The sequence below is a fragment of the Leuciscus leuciscus genome (assembly GCF_965113295.1).
Source record: "Leuciscus leuciscus genome assembly, chromosome: 9".
Taxonomy (NCBI): Eukaryota; Metazoa; Chordata; class Actinopteri; order Cypriniformes; family Leuciscidae; genus Leuciscus; species Leuciscus leuciscus.
The window spans coordinates 13,664,501-13,677,636 of record NC_138733.1 but is presented as its reverse complement, the minus strand read 5'-3'; the positions used below and the strand labels follow the sequence as shown (position 1 = coordinate 13,677,636).

The following is a 13,136-nucleotide window of genomic DNA, read 5'->3' as shown; positions in this document are numbered from 1 at the left end:
AACTTCCGGAGATAAGACAAGTGAAACAAGTCATCCCCATCTAACATTTCCACACTTAGTTAAATGTCATTTCTAAAGCTCATCACCTCACATAGAGCCAAATGGGCCTCTAATGGGCTCCTATCATTATAGCATTACCAGTCGATAAATGAAATGTTAAGTGCTGTGTGACATTTCAGCAAGTCTCTATTTGTAGCTTAGCATTAAGGGCGTTGTAGGCAGAGATAAGGGGTGGTTTCTACTATGACTGTATTAAGTTCATTTGGGTCTTACATCTCGGTTGTTGATGAATGTGAAGATGGACAAAGGTTGATTGAGTTTAACAGTATGCTTGGTTATTAACTAATGACCATTTAGGTTGATGTTCACAGAGTGAAAGATCAGTGGTAAAACACCTTATGTAATGACCTTCAAACATCATAATCATCAGGTCTAATTCAACTTCAATGACCTATAACGTTTGCGGGGATGCTTTAAACAGAGTTCCTCCTTAGGAGGGTAAACAACAGTTAATCCTATCTGATGAAACAAACTGCATGTTTGCATTTTCTGTTTGCCATTGCATTTCTGGATTAGCTGTGGATATTGTACGCTCTGAGTCTCAATTTTACATGCTCTCAGTGTAATACAGCTCACATGAAAGCATTGTGTTCTTCGACTGACCCAAAAATGTCTTGTCTTGTGTTCTGATATAGCAAAAAGCTTGATGAACAAAGGCTAACTTTTTTTGATGCAGCATAAGAAACTAAACCTTAGAGATTTGTCAGAGAGAATTGGGTTCTGGTTTAGCTCTTTTATGCGCAGTATCTATTCCCTAGTGTTAGTTGAGAAAGTCTAATGTCAAATTTGACCTGATATGACTTGGTGTAAAAAAAAAAAGTCTCTAATAATCCCACAAGTGTTCAAATGTCATTGTGTCAGTTGTTGCCCAGTTTATCCCTTGCACCTGGTTCATAAGATCTGTTTTAACCTCCGATTATTGGCCACCTGCAGTAGAGCACTTTCTTGGCCACGAGAGCTGCTGGGAAGTAGCTTCCTGTCTACGATGGAAGTACAGGCTCACGTCCCTACAATAATCACAGCCTGTCCAGATAGTGACCAATCACAGCTGGCCGTTGGAGCAGCCTAATTGCAGAGAGTGGGACTTCAGTCTTCTGGCTTCTCCAAATGTGTCAATGCCAAGATCGTCGCTGCCAGCTGCGGGACAGTCACAGCCTCAGGGCCTGTCACTCATGTCGCCCGTTTTCCGTCTCCTCGTCAGATGGAGTGGTCTGATTATGTCAGAGTAGAAGCTCGGCTCCAAAGTTGGATGTTAAATGTGGTTTCAGAGGCTTGTGCGGAAAAGTGCTGGGAGTCTCTCAAAGTGCACTGCCAAATGATTGTTCACAAGAAAGGTGCGAAGACATTTTGTTGGCAGTTCTGTTCCTTCCAAGACCAACAACACCAAATATATCTAAACACACTGTATTATGCAACCGCACCCACATTCGCATGCACTTACGACCTTGAAAATAACATTCACAATCTGCTCAATTATCCACTGTTGTCCTCTTCAATTCGACTGCATTTCTTTTCGCCAAGTTTTTATTTGTGCACCATATTGAGTTTTAGATAAAAGCACAACTCCAAGATGCTAAATAGGGGTTTGCACCATCAGGCTGTTGTAAGATTGCTCCAGCCCAAGGGAATGCTGGGATGTCTGTCAGGTCATCTACAAGTCAGCCTTCCCTTCTTCCCCGAAAATGATAGAGAAGGACACAAGTTCAAATCGAAGGATTTATACTGCTCTCTAAGTGGAATAAACCGTGTTGAATAAGTCAGAAGGATGTTGGAAACCCACCATTTCATCATGTCGACTTATTTAAGCTCTGGGAAAAAGAGCTTTGTCAGACGTTGGCATTTCACGGAGGTTGTGACAGATTGGAGCTAACTCTGGGCATCTGGCAGGCTTTCGATTATTTTTTTGGAAATGTGGATGCGGAGTTTTGCCAGTCCCTGTTGGCCTGAGTTGAATTGATAACAGTTGTCTGTAGGGTTATTCAAACCTTTGTATACTTGTTTCTGTCAATGGATTCAGGATAATGTTTTGAGCTTGACACCATTGTGTCAGAATAAAATGTAGCAGTGTAAGTGAAATGAACCAGCGCATCACGAGTAGTATCAAGCTCTTTTTGAGAGTAGTATTCACATCTTCATTTGACCCTGGTGCAGAAACAGATTTGACCATTGAAGGAAGTCTAACTTCAGACTCTGTGTGGGTGGATCTTTTTTCTTCCTCTCAATATCTTTGTTCTCTTCTCTGTCGTTCTTTTCAACGCCCACATCCCTATATGTTATCGTTGAATGACTTGAATGGAAACCGGCAAGCATTTTAGAGTCTAGGCACTGTACCATCAACCCTCGGCTGTGGTACAAACAGCGACTGTTACTCGCCTTGGCAGCTTATCATCACCTTTATGATGTTCGACGTATGAGTGTGTGTGTGTTTGTCTTTTCTGTAAACAACAAGAGAGCGCACTCTTTTCTTCCATTCCTCCCTCTGTGTCTGAGGAAGATAGAGGGATATGGGCTGGTGAAAATGTGTCATATGTTCATAAGCTTTGATGGTCCTTGTCTCGCCGGGTTTCGTTGGACTCTATCAGCAGGCCCATGTGTGGCGTGAGCCCAGACCTGATCACCTTTCCTCCCTTTATCCAATGCCGCCGTGTCTCCGTGCCAAACCATTCCCCCTTCCCCCCTAGGCATTTGCCATCTCCACAAATCCTCTATTCATTCTCTATTCATAACTCAGCACACATTCAGAGGGAATATTTAAACAGTCTTGACACATCCTCTAAAAAGATGCGAAAAGATGCGTCTTGTAGCGTCAGATTATATTGTTTGGAGACACGATGCTTTTTTAACATGAATGTACATTTAAAAGGCTTCGAAAGACGACACAATTGTCTCTGCTGACATGTAAGTAAATAATTTTTTTTGATTTGACATGTCAGTGTGTGCATGTAACAATGTTCCCAATAGGACGTTGAACACGTCTGTGTGGAATTCCCCAGTGTTACAGAGCTTACAGAGACCAAAGCGCGAAAGTTAACGCGCTTTTGTTGAAACAAAACCATGTCTAGACTCCCTATACAATCCATAGCATATGTCTGTTGTTAAAGTGTCCATGAAACTGAAGTTGCAACCCACTTCAGTATTGTGACATGTTTCCAAGTGAAACGGCTTGTTGAAGAGAAAGAAACAAAGGGTGGGACCACAATTGGCTTAACTGACTTAACTGTGATTGAAAATTACAAGGTCAGTATACATTTATAATATATAAATATATATATATGCATGGAATTGTTCACAATAAGACCAGTAAAATGCATTTATGAAGAGAGTAAATTTTGCTTCCATGCTGACTTTAAAGCCAAAAGGTCGACTTAGATGAAGCAAAAAGTGTACAAGATGCTAAATGAAAAGTCTCAGTTTCTCTTGCTTTTTTTTTTCAAACAGCAAAATACAAGTGGATTGTGCATTTCAGACGGTGTGAGGTGATGAATAAGGTGACCTTTCTGTTCACCAGTCTCTCAGATGCCAAAAGCTCTTCTTGGAAATTGCAAACATAATGAATGAATGGCTGCTTGTGGCTGAGAGGTAGAAAGTGTTGAAACTCTAGTTAGAGACCGCAAACGGCTTCAGTGTGAAGGTGACTGTCAATCGCAGTGGATATTCAGAACAGTGGGACTTTCAAATACGTTTGGGTCACGATTATGCGTACAAAACTAATCTCGTGAATAAGTCATAATGTCATGAATAAGTGAACACAAGTCTTAAGCTTTACCTCCAAGATATTTCAACTTGAAAACCTCTAATGTTTACAAAAAGACACTGTGGTTCACTAATAAAAAGTACCATATTTTGGACATGTTCCGTGCACTAATATTTTGATATATTTAGTGCTTCTCAAACTGTGGTTGATAGAAGCCAGTGGGCAAATTTGGACAGGAATCTGGTGTTTATTTTAAATGGCAATGCCCTTAGAGTATCAGGATTTAGATATTACTTCTAATTCAAAGGATGCTGAATTGTACGGTCTAGTGAGTGCATCACTATATTGGGGAATTAGGACCCATGCAGATCACAGGGCTTTCCAGAAACAACCTTATTTTCACCAGGAGGTCTCCCATCCAGGCATTGACTAAACTACACCCTGCTTAGCTTCAGTTGGGAAACTATATTCTGATATTCTTTAATGTACTTTCAAATACAATGTGACACTATGGTACATAAAAAAATGGGGTAACACTTTATTTTACAGTGTCCTTGTTACATTATGTTACATGTACTTACCGTAGTAATAAGAGAAAATTATGCATAATTACATGCAATTAATCCTAAACCAAAACCTAATCCTACCCTAACCCTATAGTAAGTAGATGTTAATTATTATTACTCAGTACTTAAATATATAATTACACTGTAACAGTGACACCTTAAAATAAAGTGTAACCAAAAATGGTGATAGTGTAACAGATGTGTAATGCATGCTGACAGTGTTGATTAAGAACTTTAGTACATGAACTTTAATATAAGCAGAAAGGTGCACACTTTTCATTATTAACTTTGTAATGTATTTCTTGTTTATTTACTTTCAAAAATAATCCCACGCTGAGAAATATTCACCGGAGTTAAAAGTGTGACAATTATCCCCGGTCTCCCGTGTATATTGTGTCATCCTAGTTTGAGCAAGAGAATGTCTTTCTTTGTCTTTTTGGTTTGTTTAGCCATTTCTCCCCATGAGATTTACATGTGTAGTTTATCTAGAGGCATACAGTAGATTCATCTTGGCCATTTATATGAGTTTCTCATTGCCTCAGGATTGTTATTTCTATCATTACTTTTTCATTTGAGATATTCTTTTTGTATGCCTACTCTTTATGTTTTGAGGGGACAAAAATAAAATTCCTCTCTTTTTGTGTCCTGAATCCTTCTCGACCAATTCCATTACTCACGCCACCAATCGAAATACTAAGGTTGATACCAACACTTTACCATGGAACCACTAATATACTTTTTTTTTCAGGCAATGTGACTTTGACTGTTTCTCCAATGTCATTTTTATCTTATTGATAAGCTATTGTTTTTATATCTTAGCATTAAGGGACAACCGGATTGAACTGGTTCGAGCCTCGTGGAAGGAGCTGACCATCAGCATCAATGACGTTACTCTGTCAGATGAAGGACAGTATACATGCTCGCTCTTCACCATGCCTGTCAAGACTTCCAAGGCCTTCCTGACTGTGTTAGGTAAGACTTCTCATAGATCAGTCTCCCTCTCATCCTCATCAATCTGCGCTTTTAAGGTCAACACACTCATCACTGATCTTGGGTCAGCGTGTTCTCTTCCTTCACATGATCTTGTTTTCTTTTAGCCCTTTGGTGACACAGAGAGTGATGTAAATGAGAGAATTTCACACTGGCTGATGGAGTCATTAGATGTGTCACTGCTTTGGTTTATAATCAGCTTGTGCACTTCTTACTTCTTCACCTGAATATACCACTATATATATTTATTACGTCCACTAGGGGTAAGATGCAATAAATTAAAGAAAAAGGTACGAAAGGCTTCCAACAGGCCGTCAGATCAAAAGAACCGAATGGTGAATACAAAAATTATAATATTAATTTATTGTGAATCACAAAAGTAAATAACAATAAATAATTTAGGATTCGTTAGAAGGACCCACTGCCCAAACGAAAATGATATAACAATAAAGTAGAATTCATTAACAAAAATGAATAGAGAAATAAATCAATAGAGTGGCATTCTCATCAGAGACCCAAGGCCCAAAATAACAAACTAAACCCAATCTAGCAAAATTAAACAGCAACGTAAATAACCTAACACAAAGAAAAGAAAATGAACTACAATACAGCTTACACAACTATACGCTCATCAAAAACATAGAATACATAAGTTCCAAACAAAAGAGCAGGTCTCTCCTACATTACATCATTCTAAATAAAACACACAACCAAAAAAACACGAAAAGAATATTTTGATCTGGCGGCTGGCAGGAAGTCTGAGCCCTTGCGACCGACCCGAAGCCGCGAGAGTTCCCTCTGTCAAGCGGAAGAGGAGTTTTTAAAAGGATCGCCAGCTGATCATCCAATTACCGCTGGCAGGCGAAATCAGTGATGATCCGAAACTCAAAGAAAACATCAAAAAGCATACACAGATATTATAAAGACACAAGGAAAAATAAATATAACTTAACAATATTGTTTAAAGTAACTTTACTGACAATGCTTGTTTTGTTTTGTTTTGTTTTGTTTTGTTTTGTTTTGTGGGACTACTTTTATCTTATGTTTGAATTCCACTTTTCACAATGCATATTGTTTAAAAGTAACTTTACAGGCAATTGTTTTTTTGTTTTTTTTTTGTTTATCCAACAGTGGTGGAACTGCTTTTATAGTATATTTTTAAACCACTTTTCATAATGCATATTGTTCAAAAGTATCTTTACTGGCAATGTTTTGTTTTTTGGGGGGGGGGGTTTGTTTTGTTTATCCAACAGTGGTGTAACTGCTTTTATCTCATGTTTGAATACCACTTTTCAAAATGCATATTTTTTAAAAGTAACTTTACAGGCAATTATTTAGTTTTCATCCAACAGTGGTGTAACTACTTTTACAGGTGGATCAATTTCTTTAGCGTTATTTTTACCTGCTTATTGAATAAATAACATTACAAAGACAAGGCTAATAAGCAAATCTGACACACTAGTCCCATGGTAACATGTACAATGCTTTAGTCATTTGGCTAATTATTAATTTTAACATTTGTTCTTGTCCAATACTGGAATAAAAAAAAAAATCTTTTTTTTCTTCTTTTTTTTTTTTTTTTTTTTTGGACGAGTCTAAATCTTTTCCATCCTAACCAGAAGCAGTGAACCCAGAACATCCATTTAATCCCCCCAGATATGATTGTGTCATTGAACAGCTGTCTGTAGGGTTCGAATTGATGTACATTAAGAAGAGACCTTGGCAGAAACCAAAATCTTTATCTCTCATCCAAATGCTCTCTGTTGTAATAAAATCACAAAATACTATAAAGCAGAAAATAGAATTTATATATATCTACCGACAAACATATATATATAACCTAAAAATAAAAATAAATATTCCTCTGAATCAGTTCATGTTCAGGTGGGGGGCTGAAATCATAGAATCTCCCATGTTTCCATCAGTGCTGCCTATAATCCTCCTCTTCTGTTTGTATATCAGGTGTTCCAGCAAAACCAGAAATCACAGGCCTCTCGAGACCTGCCCAGGAGGGGGAGGACGTCACACTGACATGCACCACATCTGGCAGCAAACCGGCTGCTGACATCCGATGGTTTAGAAACGACAAGGAGGTGCAAGGTAAACAAATCCCCCCGGATAGCCTAGAGCTAACTGTGTGCAGTGAACAGTTGCACATGTTGTCAGAGTGCAAGTGGTACATAGTGTGTAATGTGTAATGTTACACTAGCATATTAATGAATTGTGCAGCTCTTTACAAAGGTTCTCACAGCGTATAGGTTAGTATTGTATAATCCTTGGCCTTGAAGGTGAAGTGTGTCATTTTGCAGTGTTGAAATACTTTCTGCATTCCCAGTTTAAAGTGCATAGACTGGACTCGTTTTTCAAACACATTTAAATCACAATTCTTAACAAAGGACATTATTTCAGGTAGTTTCTAGGGAAATGGTAGTGGGAAAAAAAGATAGGAGATGGGAGGAAAAATAATAAGTCAATGGTTTTGCGTTCTCTCGCAACAGTTTTGCATTCCCCCATGAAACTATGCCTTTTGAGCTCTTTGCCAGCAAACGCAAAGCTTCTCGGCGGAATGCAAATGTTTTTGGGAGGGAACACAAAGTTTCTTGGGGAATCGCAAAGGTTTTGCGAGCAAACGCGTGTTTCTTGTGGGAACGCAAAATATTTGCGAGAGAACACAAAAGCATTGACAAATAATTTTCCCTCCTATTTCTTTCCTTCACAATGTCCCTTTAGGGGCTCCATAGGTTTCATATGCTTTTGAAAAACTATTCTTTTATAAGGATTAAATTTCACAAAATCTGGGGGGAAAAGAAAAAAACATTTTTATTTTTATAAATATAAATATAATTAAATTTTTGGAGAGTTGCACAACATGACATGTTAAGAAGCATTCAAATTAAAAAAAAAATTCTTGAAAATACAGTAAAAACTGTTGTGCTGCTTCATAAATTTGTAGAAACTGTGACAATTTTTTTTTTTGATTCTTTAATGAATAGAAAGTTCGAAAAGAAGAGCATTAATATTTATAGCAATAAATATTTTGTAATATTATAAATGTCTTTACTGTCACTTTTGATTAATTGCATCCTTGCTGAATAAAAGTATTACTGTCTTTAAAAAAAATCCCTTATTTTAATCTTAAAATATATTTTGCAAATATATGTTATGCACATATTTTATTTATATAGTAAAAACACTGTCTCAACCAGTGAGGTGAAACAAGACTACGTATTTGTCTGAACAATCTACCATTTCTGACCCAAAAAAACGGAATTGATTCTTTGAGGCAATCAAATGTACAGTAGTGCAGCATAGCACAACACATCAGTTCAACTTTAACCAATATGTTACCCCAGATATATCCCTCCGAGGGCTGAGGCTCACACATCTCTGGCAGAAGCCCCTGGTTGTGTTGATTGATGGCCTGAGACTCCGTTAGACAGGACCGACTCAGAGATGGCATTCAGGCAAGCCATAGTTAAAGGCCAGTGGCACACAGGAACATAGCATCACAGCCAGACTGCCTGTCACTCACTCCAATTCAAAGGAATCTCGCTCTATGATCTGATCTTGTGAGACGTGCTTCTAGAGACCAGCACGCTGGCCCAAACAGAATATCTAACACGTGTGATACCGCTCACTTTAGGATGGTCAGGGAGATACGAAGCCTTGTATCGGGTGACATTGGTGGATACCCTGGCTGCCGTCGACACAACTTTCAGTGCGGCCTGTGCAACTCTTGAAACATCAGCACAAATCCAGGATCTCCTGAGAGCTTATTTACCACAGAGGTTTGCCAGTGTTTCAAAAAAAAAATGTTTTAGATGCAATTACTATTTTCCTTCTTTCGTGTGCTTTTCATGCTGTTTTATTTGGATAGGTTTGCAACTTATCCACCTTAAACTGGGACATGAAGGTTGAAGTAGGGGGTTAGTAACTACAAGAAATGTGTACTTAATTTGGTTGCACAATTTGTTACTTAGTGCCCATTTATACAACTAAGTTTTATAGTTCACCCAAAAATGAAAATTCTGTCATCAATTATTCACCCTCATGTCGTTCCAAACCAGTAAGACTTCCGTTCATCTTCGAAACACAAATGAAGATCTTTTTTATGAAATCTGAGAGTTTTCTGTCCCTCCATTGACAGCTACGCAACTACCACTTTAATGCTTAAAACAGTTCATAAAGAGATATTTCATGTTATCTGAGGAATAATTGCTTCTACTTATGGTAAGGGGTTTAAACAAACATCAACCCTAAGGATTAAACATAAATCGTCCTGCACTAGTTGTGTTACAAACACCTTAAATCATGCAGATTGAGGGGAGATGTGCTGTTACTTTTCTAAGTTTACGTGCACATGACATGCGGACAAATATATATATATATATTAGGGCTGTCAAAAGATTAATCGCGATTAATCGCATCCAAAATAAAAGTTTGTGTTTAAATAATATATGTGTGTGTACTGTGTATAATTAAATTTTTATATATAAATACACACACATGCTTGTATACATTTAAGAAAAATGTGTAATTTATATATAAAAAAAATTATATTTATATATAATATAAATTATATATAAATATATACAGTATCTGTAAATATTTCTTAAATATATACATGCATGTGTGTGTATTTATATATACAAAATAATTATACACAGTACACACACATATATTATGTAAACACAAACTTTTATTTTGGATGCGATTAATCGCGATTAATCTTTTGACAGCCCTAATATATATATATATATATATATATATATATCGGTAACAAATTAACAATTTGTTCCCACGAATTAAGATTTCATTGTCTCCACGATTTACTAAAACAATAAGTGATCAGACCATGTAAGGGATCAGACTTCCAATTTGAAAAAAAATACCTTTAATTTGCATTGCAACATTATGGGTGGGTGTTTTTGCCAGTAAGCAACAATCCAGAATACCCTAGCAACCACCTGCCATGCCACTCAGAACACCCTAGCAACAGTTTCGGAATGCACAAAAAAATACTCAGAACATCTTAGTAACCAAATAGCAGCTCCTTGGCTATAATCCAACATCAAAATGTAAGAGTAAAAGTGAAAAAATCTACTTAAAACATTTCTACCTCTCCTCTGAGAAATGCAATTGATTTTCACTGGTTGATTTTTACGTACACCCCAGAAATGTTGCAGAGGTCTGTTCTGGAGGAGGGTGAGAAATAGCAGATTGGACTTATCTGCAGTTTCTCAGTTAATGAGACAAACAACATGCACTCATTAGTGTGAGGAAACAAAATAAAAGTCACTCACATGAGTGTATTATTGGTATTAAATGACCCACTGTACTGCTTAAAGGGGTAGTTCACACAAGTCATTTTTCAAAATATCTTCTTTTGTGCTCCACAAATTTGGAATGACATGAGGGTAAGTAAATGATGATATAACACTGTAGAAGTGTTGACTTAGTTGACTTAACTTAAAAAAAGTGAGGAAACCCGTTGCCTTAATTAAGTAAATAAACTTCATGCTTAATTGAAAAAAATAAGTTATTGGAACACGTAACTTAACTAGGCAACGGGTTTCCTCACTTTTTTAAGTTAAGTCAACTGGGCCCGATTTCCCGATAACGTTGTCTCTTAGCGCGCTACGAAGACTCGTAAGGTATAACTTAACTAAAGGTATACCATTTCTAGTCGTGTTCCCCGAACTATACCTTAGAAAGCTGCTTAAGATATACCTTCTTACGTGCGACGTTACCCGGCGCTGTCCGTGGCGATGGTGCTGAATCTGCTGATATCGATGGCTCGAGAATTAATTATTCTCTCGTGCAGGGGCTGTTTATGTGAGAAAGCGGTGTTCTTTATAAAAGAAGCACTTCAGAAATAGTTGAAATTACATTTATTAGGACTATTGGATATTATAAAAAAAATTATCCAAACTATAATAGCCTATAAAAGCCTTGCCTACATATTTAAAAATTGTATCATATATTGCTGCCACAATAACCATTTCAAAATTTTTACGTGCTTTCATCTCTTTCCCATTTTTGTTCGCTGAGGTGGAGCTGCGATGAAATATTGTTCTTGTAAATACTTTCCAGCATTTCAGTAATAAAAGTTTACATCTTATGTACGGTGCTCGGCAGTGATCAAAAAGGATTTAAACAGTGAATTTTGAATCTCTTCTTGTAAACTCAGAGATGTGGATTCAGACGGCAATTAAATTAGCACATGACCTGTTTGTCAAAAAACTGTAGGTACTAATTTGGCCAGGGATTTTTACGTGGGTTGGTTGAGAAAAAACACTGATATTATGGATTCGGACGGCACTAAAATCACCGACTTACCCCTGTAAATGTTTAAAATACCGGACGAGCCCATGAGAAACAATATTAGCGTCCGAATAGGACTTAACTGACAGTAGAATATAGGACTGAAATGGTATTGATGAGGTCTGCTCACTTTGCTCAAATCATTGCAAGTGATCAAGATAACCCTAAAAGGTTGTTTAATTCAATTAACAATCTTTTAAACAGAAAAAATAATTCTAATGTTTCTTCTTCTGTTCAATTGTGCAACAAGTTTCTTGTATTTTTTAGCAATAAGATTGAGGGGATAAGAGATCAGATTAATACTACAAAAACAACTGCTATCTCAAAACTAAATAGCATAGAATTTTCAGGTGTCTATCTTAAAGAATTTCTCCCGTTAGATTCTCAATCTTTGTGTAATGTGGTCTTAAAGATGAAAGCTACTACCTCTCATGTTGACCCCATACCAGCTAGGTTGTTTCAGTCATGTTTTACTTCTTTGTGTTTGCCCCTTCTGAGTATTATAAATGATTCTCTGTCTTCTGGTGTTGTGCCTTCCGCACTTAAAATTGCCGCTGTAACCCCGGTTCCAAAAACAAATAGCTGTGACTTTGAGAATCTAGGAAATTTTCGTCCCATCTCTAATCTCTCTTTTATTGCTAAGATCTTAGAACGTATTGTTGCAACAAAATTGTTATCTCATTTATCTGTTAATGAACTCTTTGAGCCTCTTCAATCTGGCTTCCGTAAAATGCATAGCACTGAGACAGCTTTAGTTAAAGTCACAAATGATTTACTGATGGCTTCCGATTCTGGATGTTTATCAATACTGATTTTGCTTGATCTCAGTTCTGCATTTGACACTATTGATCACTGTACTTTACTTACTCGCCTGGAGTCTGTCTTTGGTGTATCTGATTCTGCTCTGAGCTGGTTTAAATCTTATCTCTCTGATCGCAAACAATTTGTTGTGCTGGGTGGCAATAGATCGGCAATAGATCTATTGTGGCAATAGAGAGGTTGGTATAGTGAAATATGGTGTACCTCAAGGTTCAATTTTAGGTCCTTTGCTTTTTAGTCTTTATATTTTTCCTCTTGGCCAACTCTTGAGGTCTCTTGGTCTTGATTTTCATTTATATGCTGACGACACCCAGATATATATTCACTCAAAGCCGGATGTAAATGTAGCTGTTACTCACCTTTCTAACTGCATTACAGAAATAAAAAATTGGATGACTGTTAATTATTTATGTCTAAATAGCAATAAAACCGAGGTGATGCTCATAGGTTCGACTCACCAGTTACGCAAAGTAACATCTGTAGCTTTGAATGTGGACGGCTCAGACATACAGTTCCAATCTAAATTAAAAAACTTGGGAGTAATTTTTGATTCAAACTTAACATTTGACCTGCATGTACGTAATACTGTTAAAGTTTCATTTTATCATCTTAGAAATATATCCAAATTACGACCCATGCTGCCTATTTCTGTAGCAGAAAAATTAATTAATACTCTGGTTTTT

The 13,136-nt window shown here is 37.1% G+C and overlaps 1 protein-coding gene across 4 annotated transcripts in view; it reads left to right on the top strand.

The window, feature by feature from the left end:
• cadm2b (cell adhesion molecule 2b) overlaps positions 1-13,136 on the top strand; it is a 237,318-nt gene that overhangs the window by 190,136 nt on the left and 34,046 nt on the right. For all 4 annotated transcript variants that reach the window (XM_082181224.1, XM_082181223.1, XM_082181225.1 and 1 more), the window contains 2 exons: positions 5,140-5,292; positions 7,273-7,410. In XM_082181224.1, coding sequence (XP_082037350.1) covers positions 5,140-5,292; positions 7,273-7,410 — 291 coding nt within the window. The remainder of the gene's footprint in view (positions 1-5,139; positions 5,293-7,272; positions 7,411-13,136) is intronic.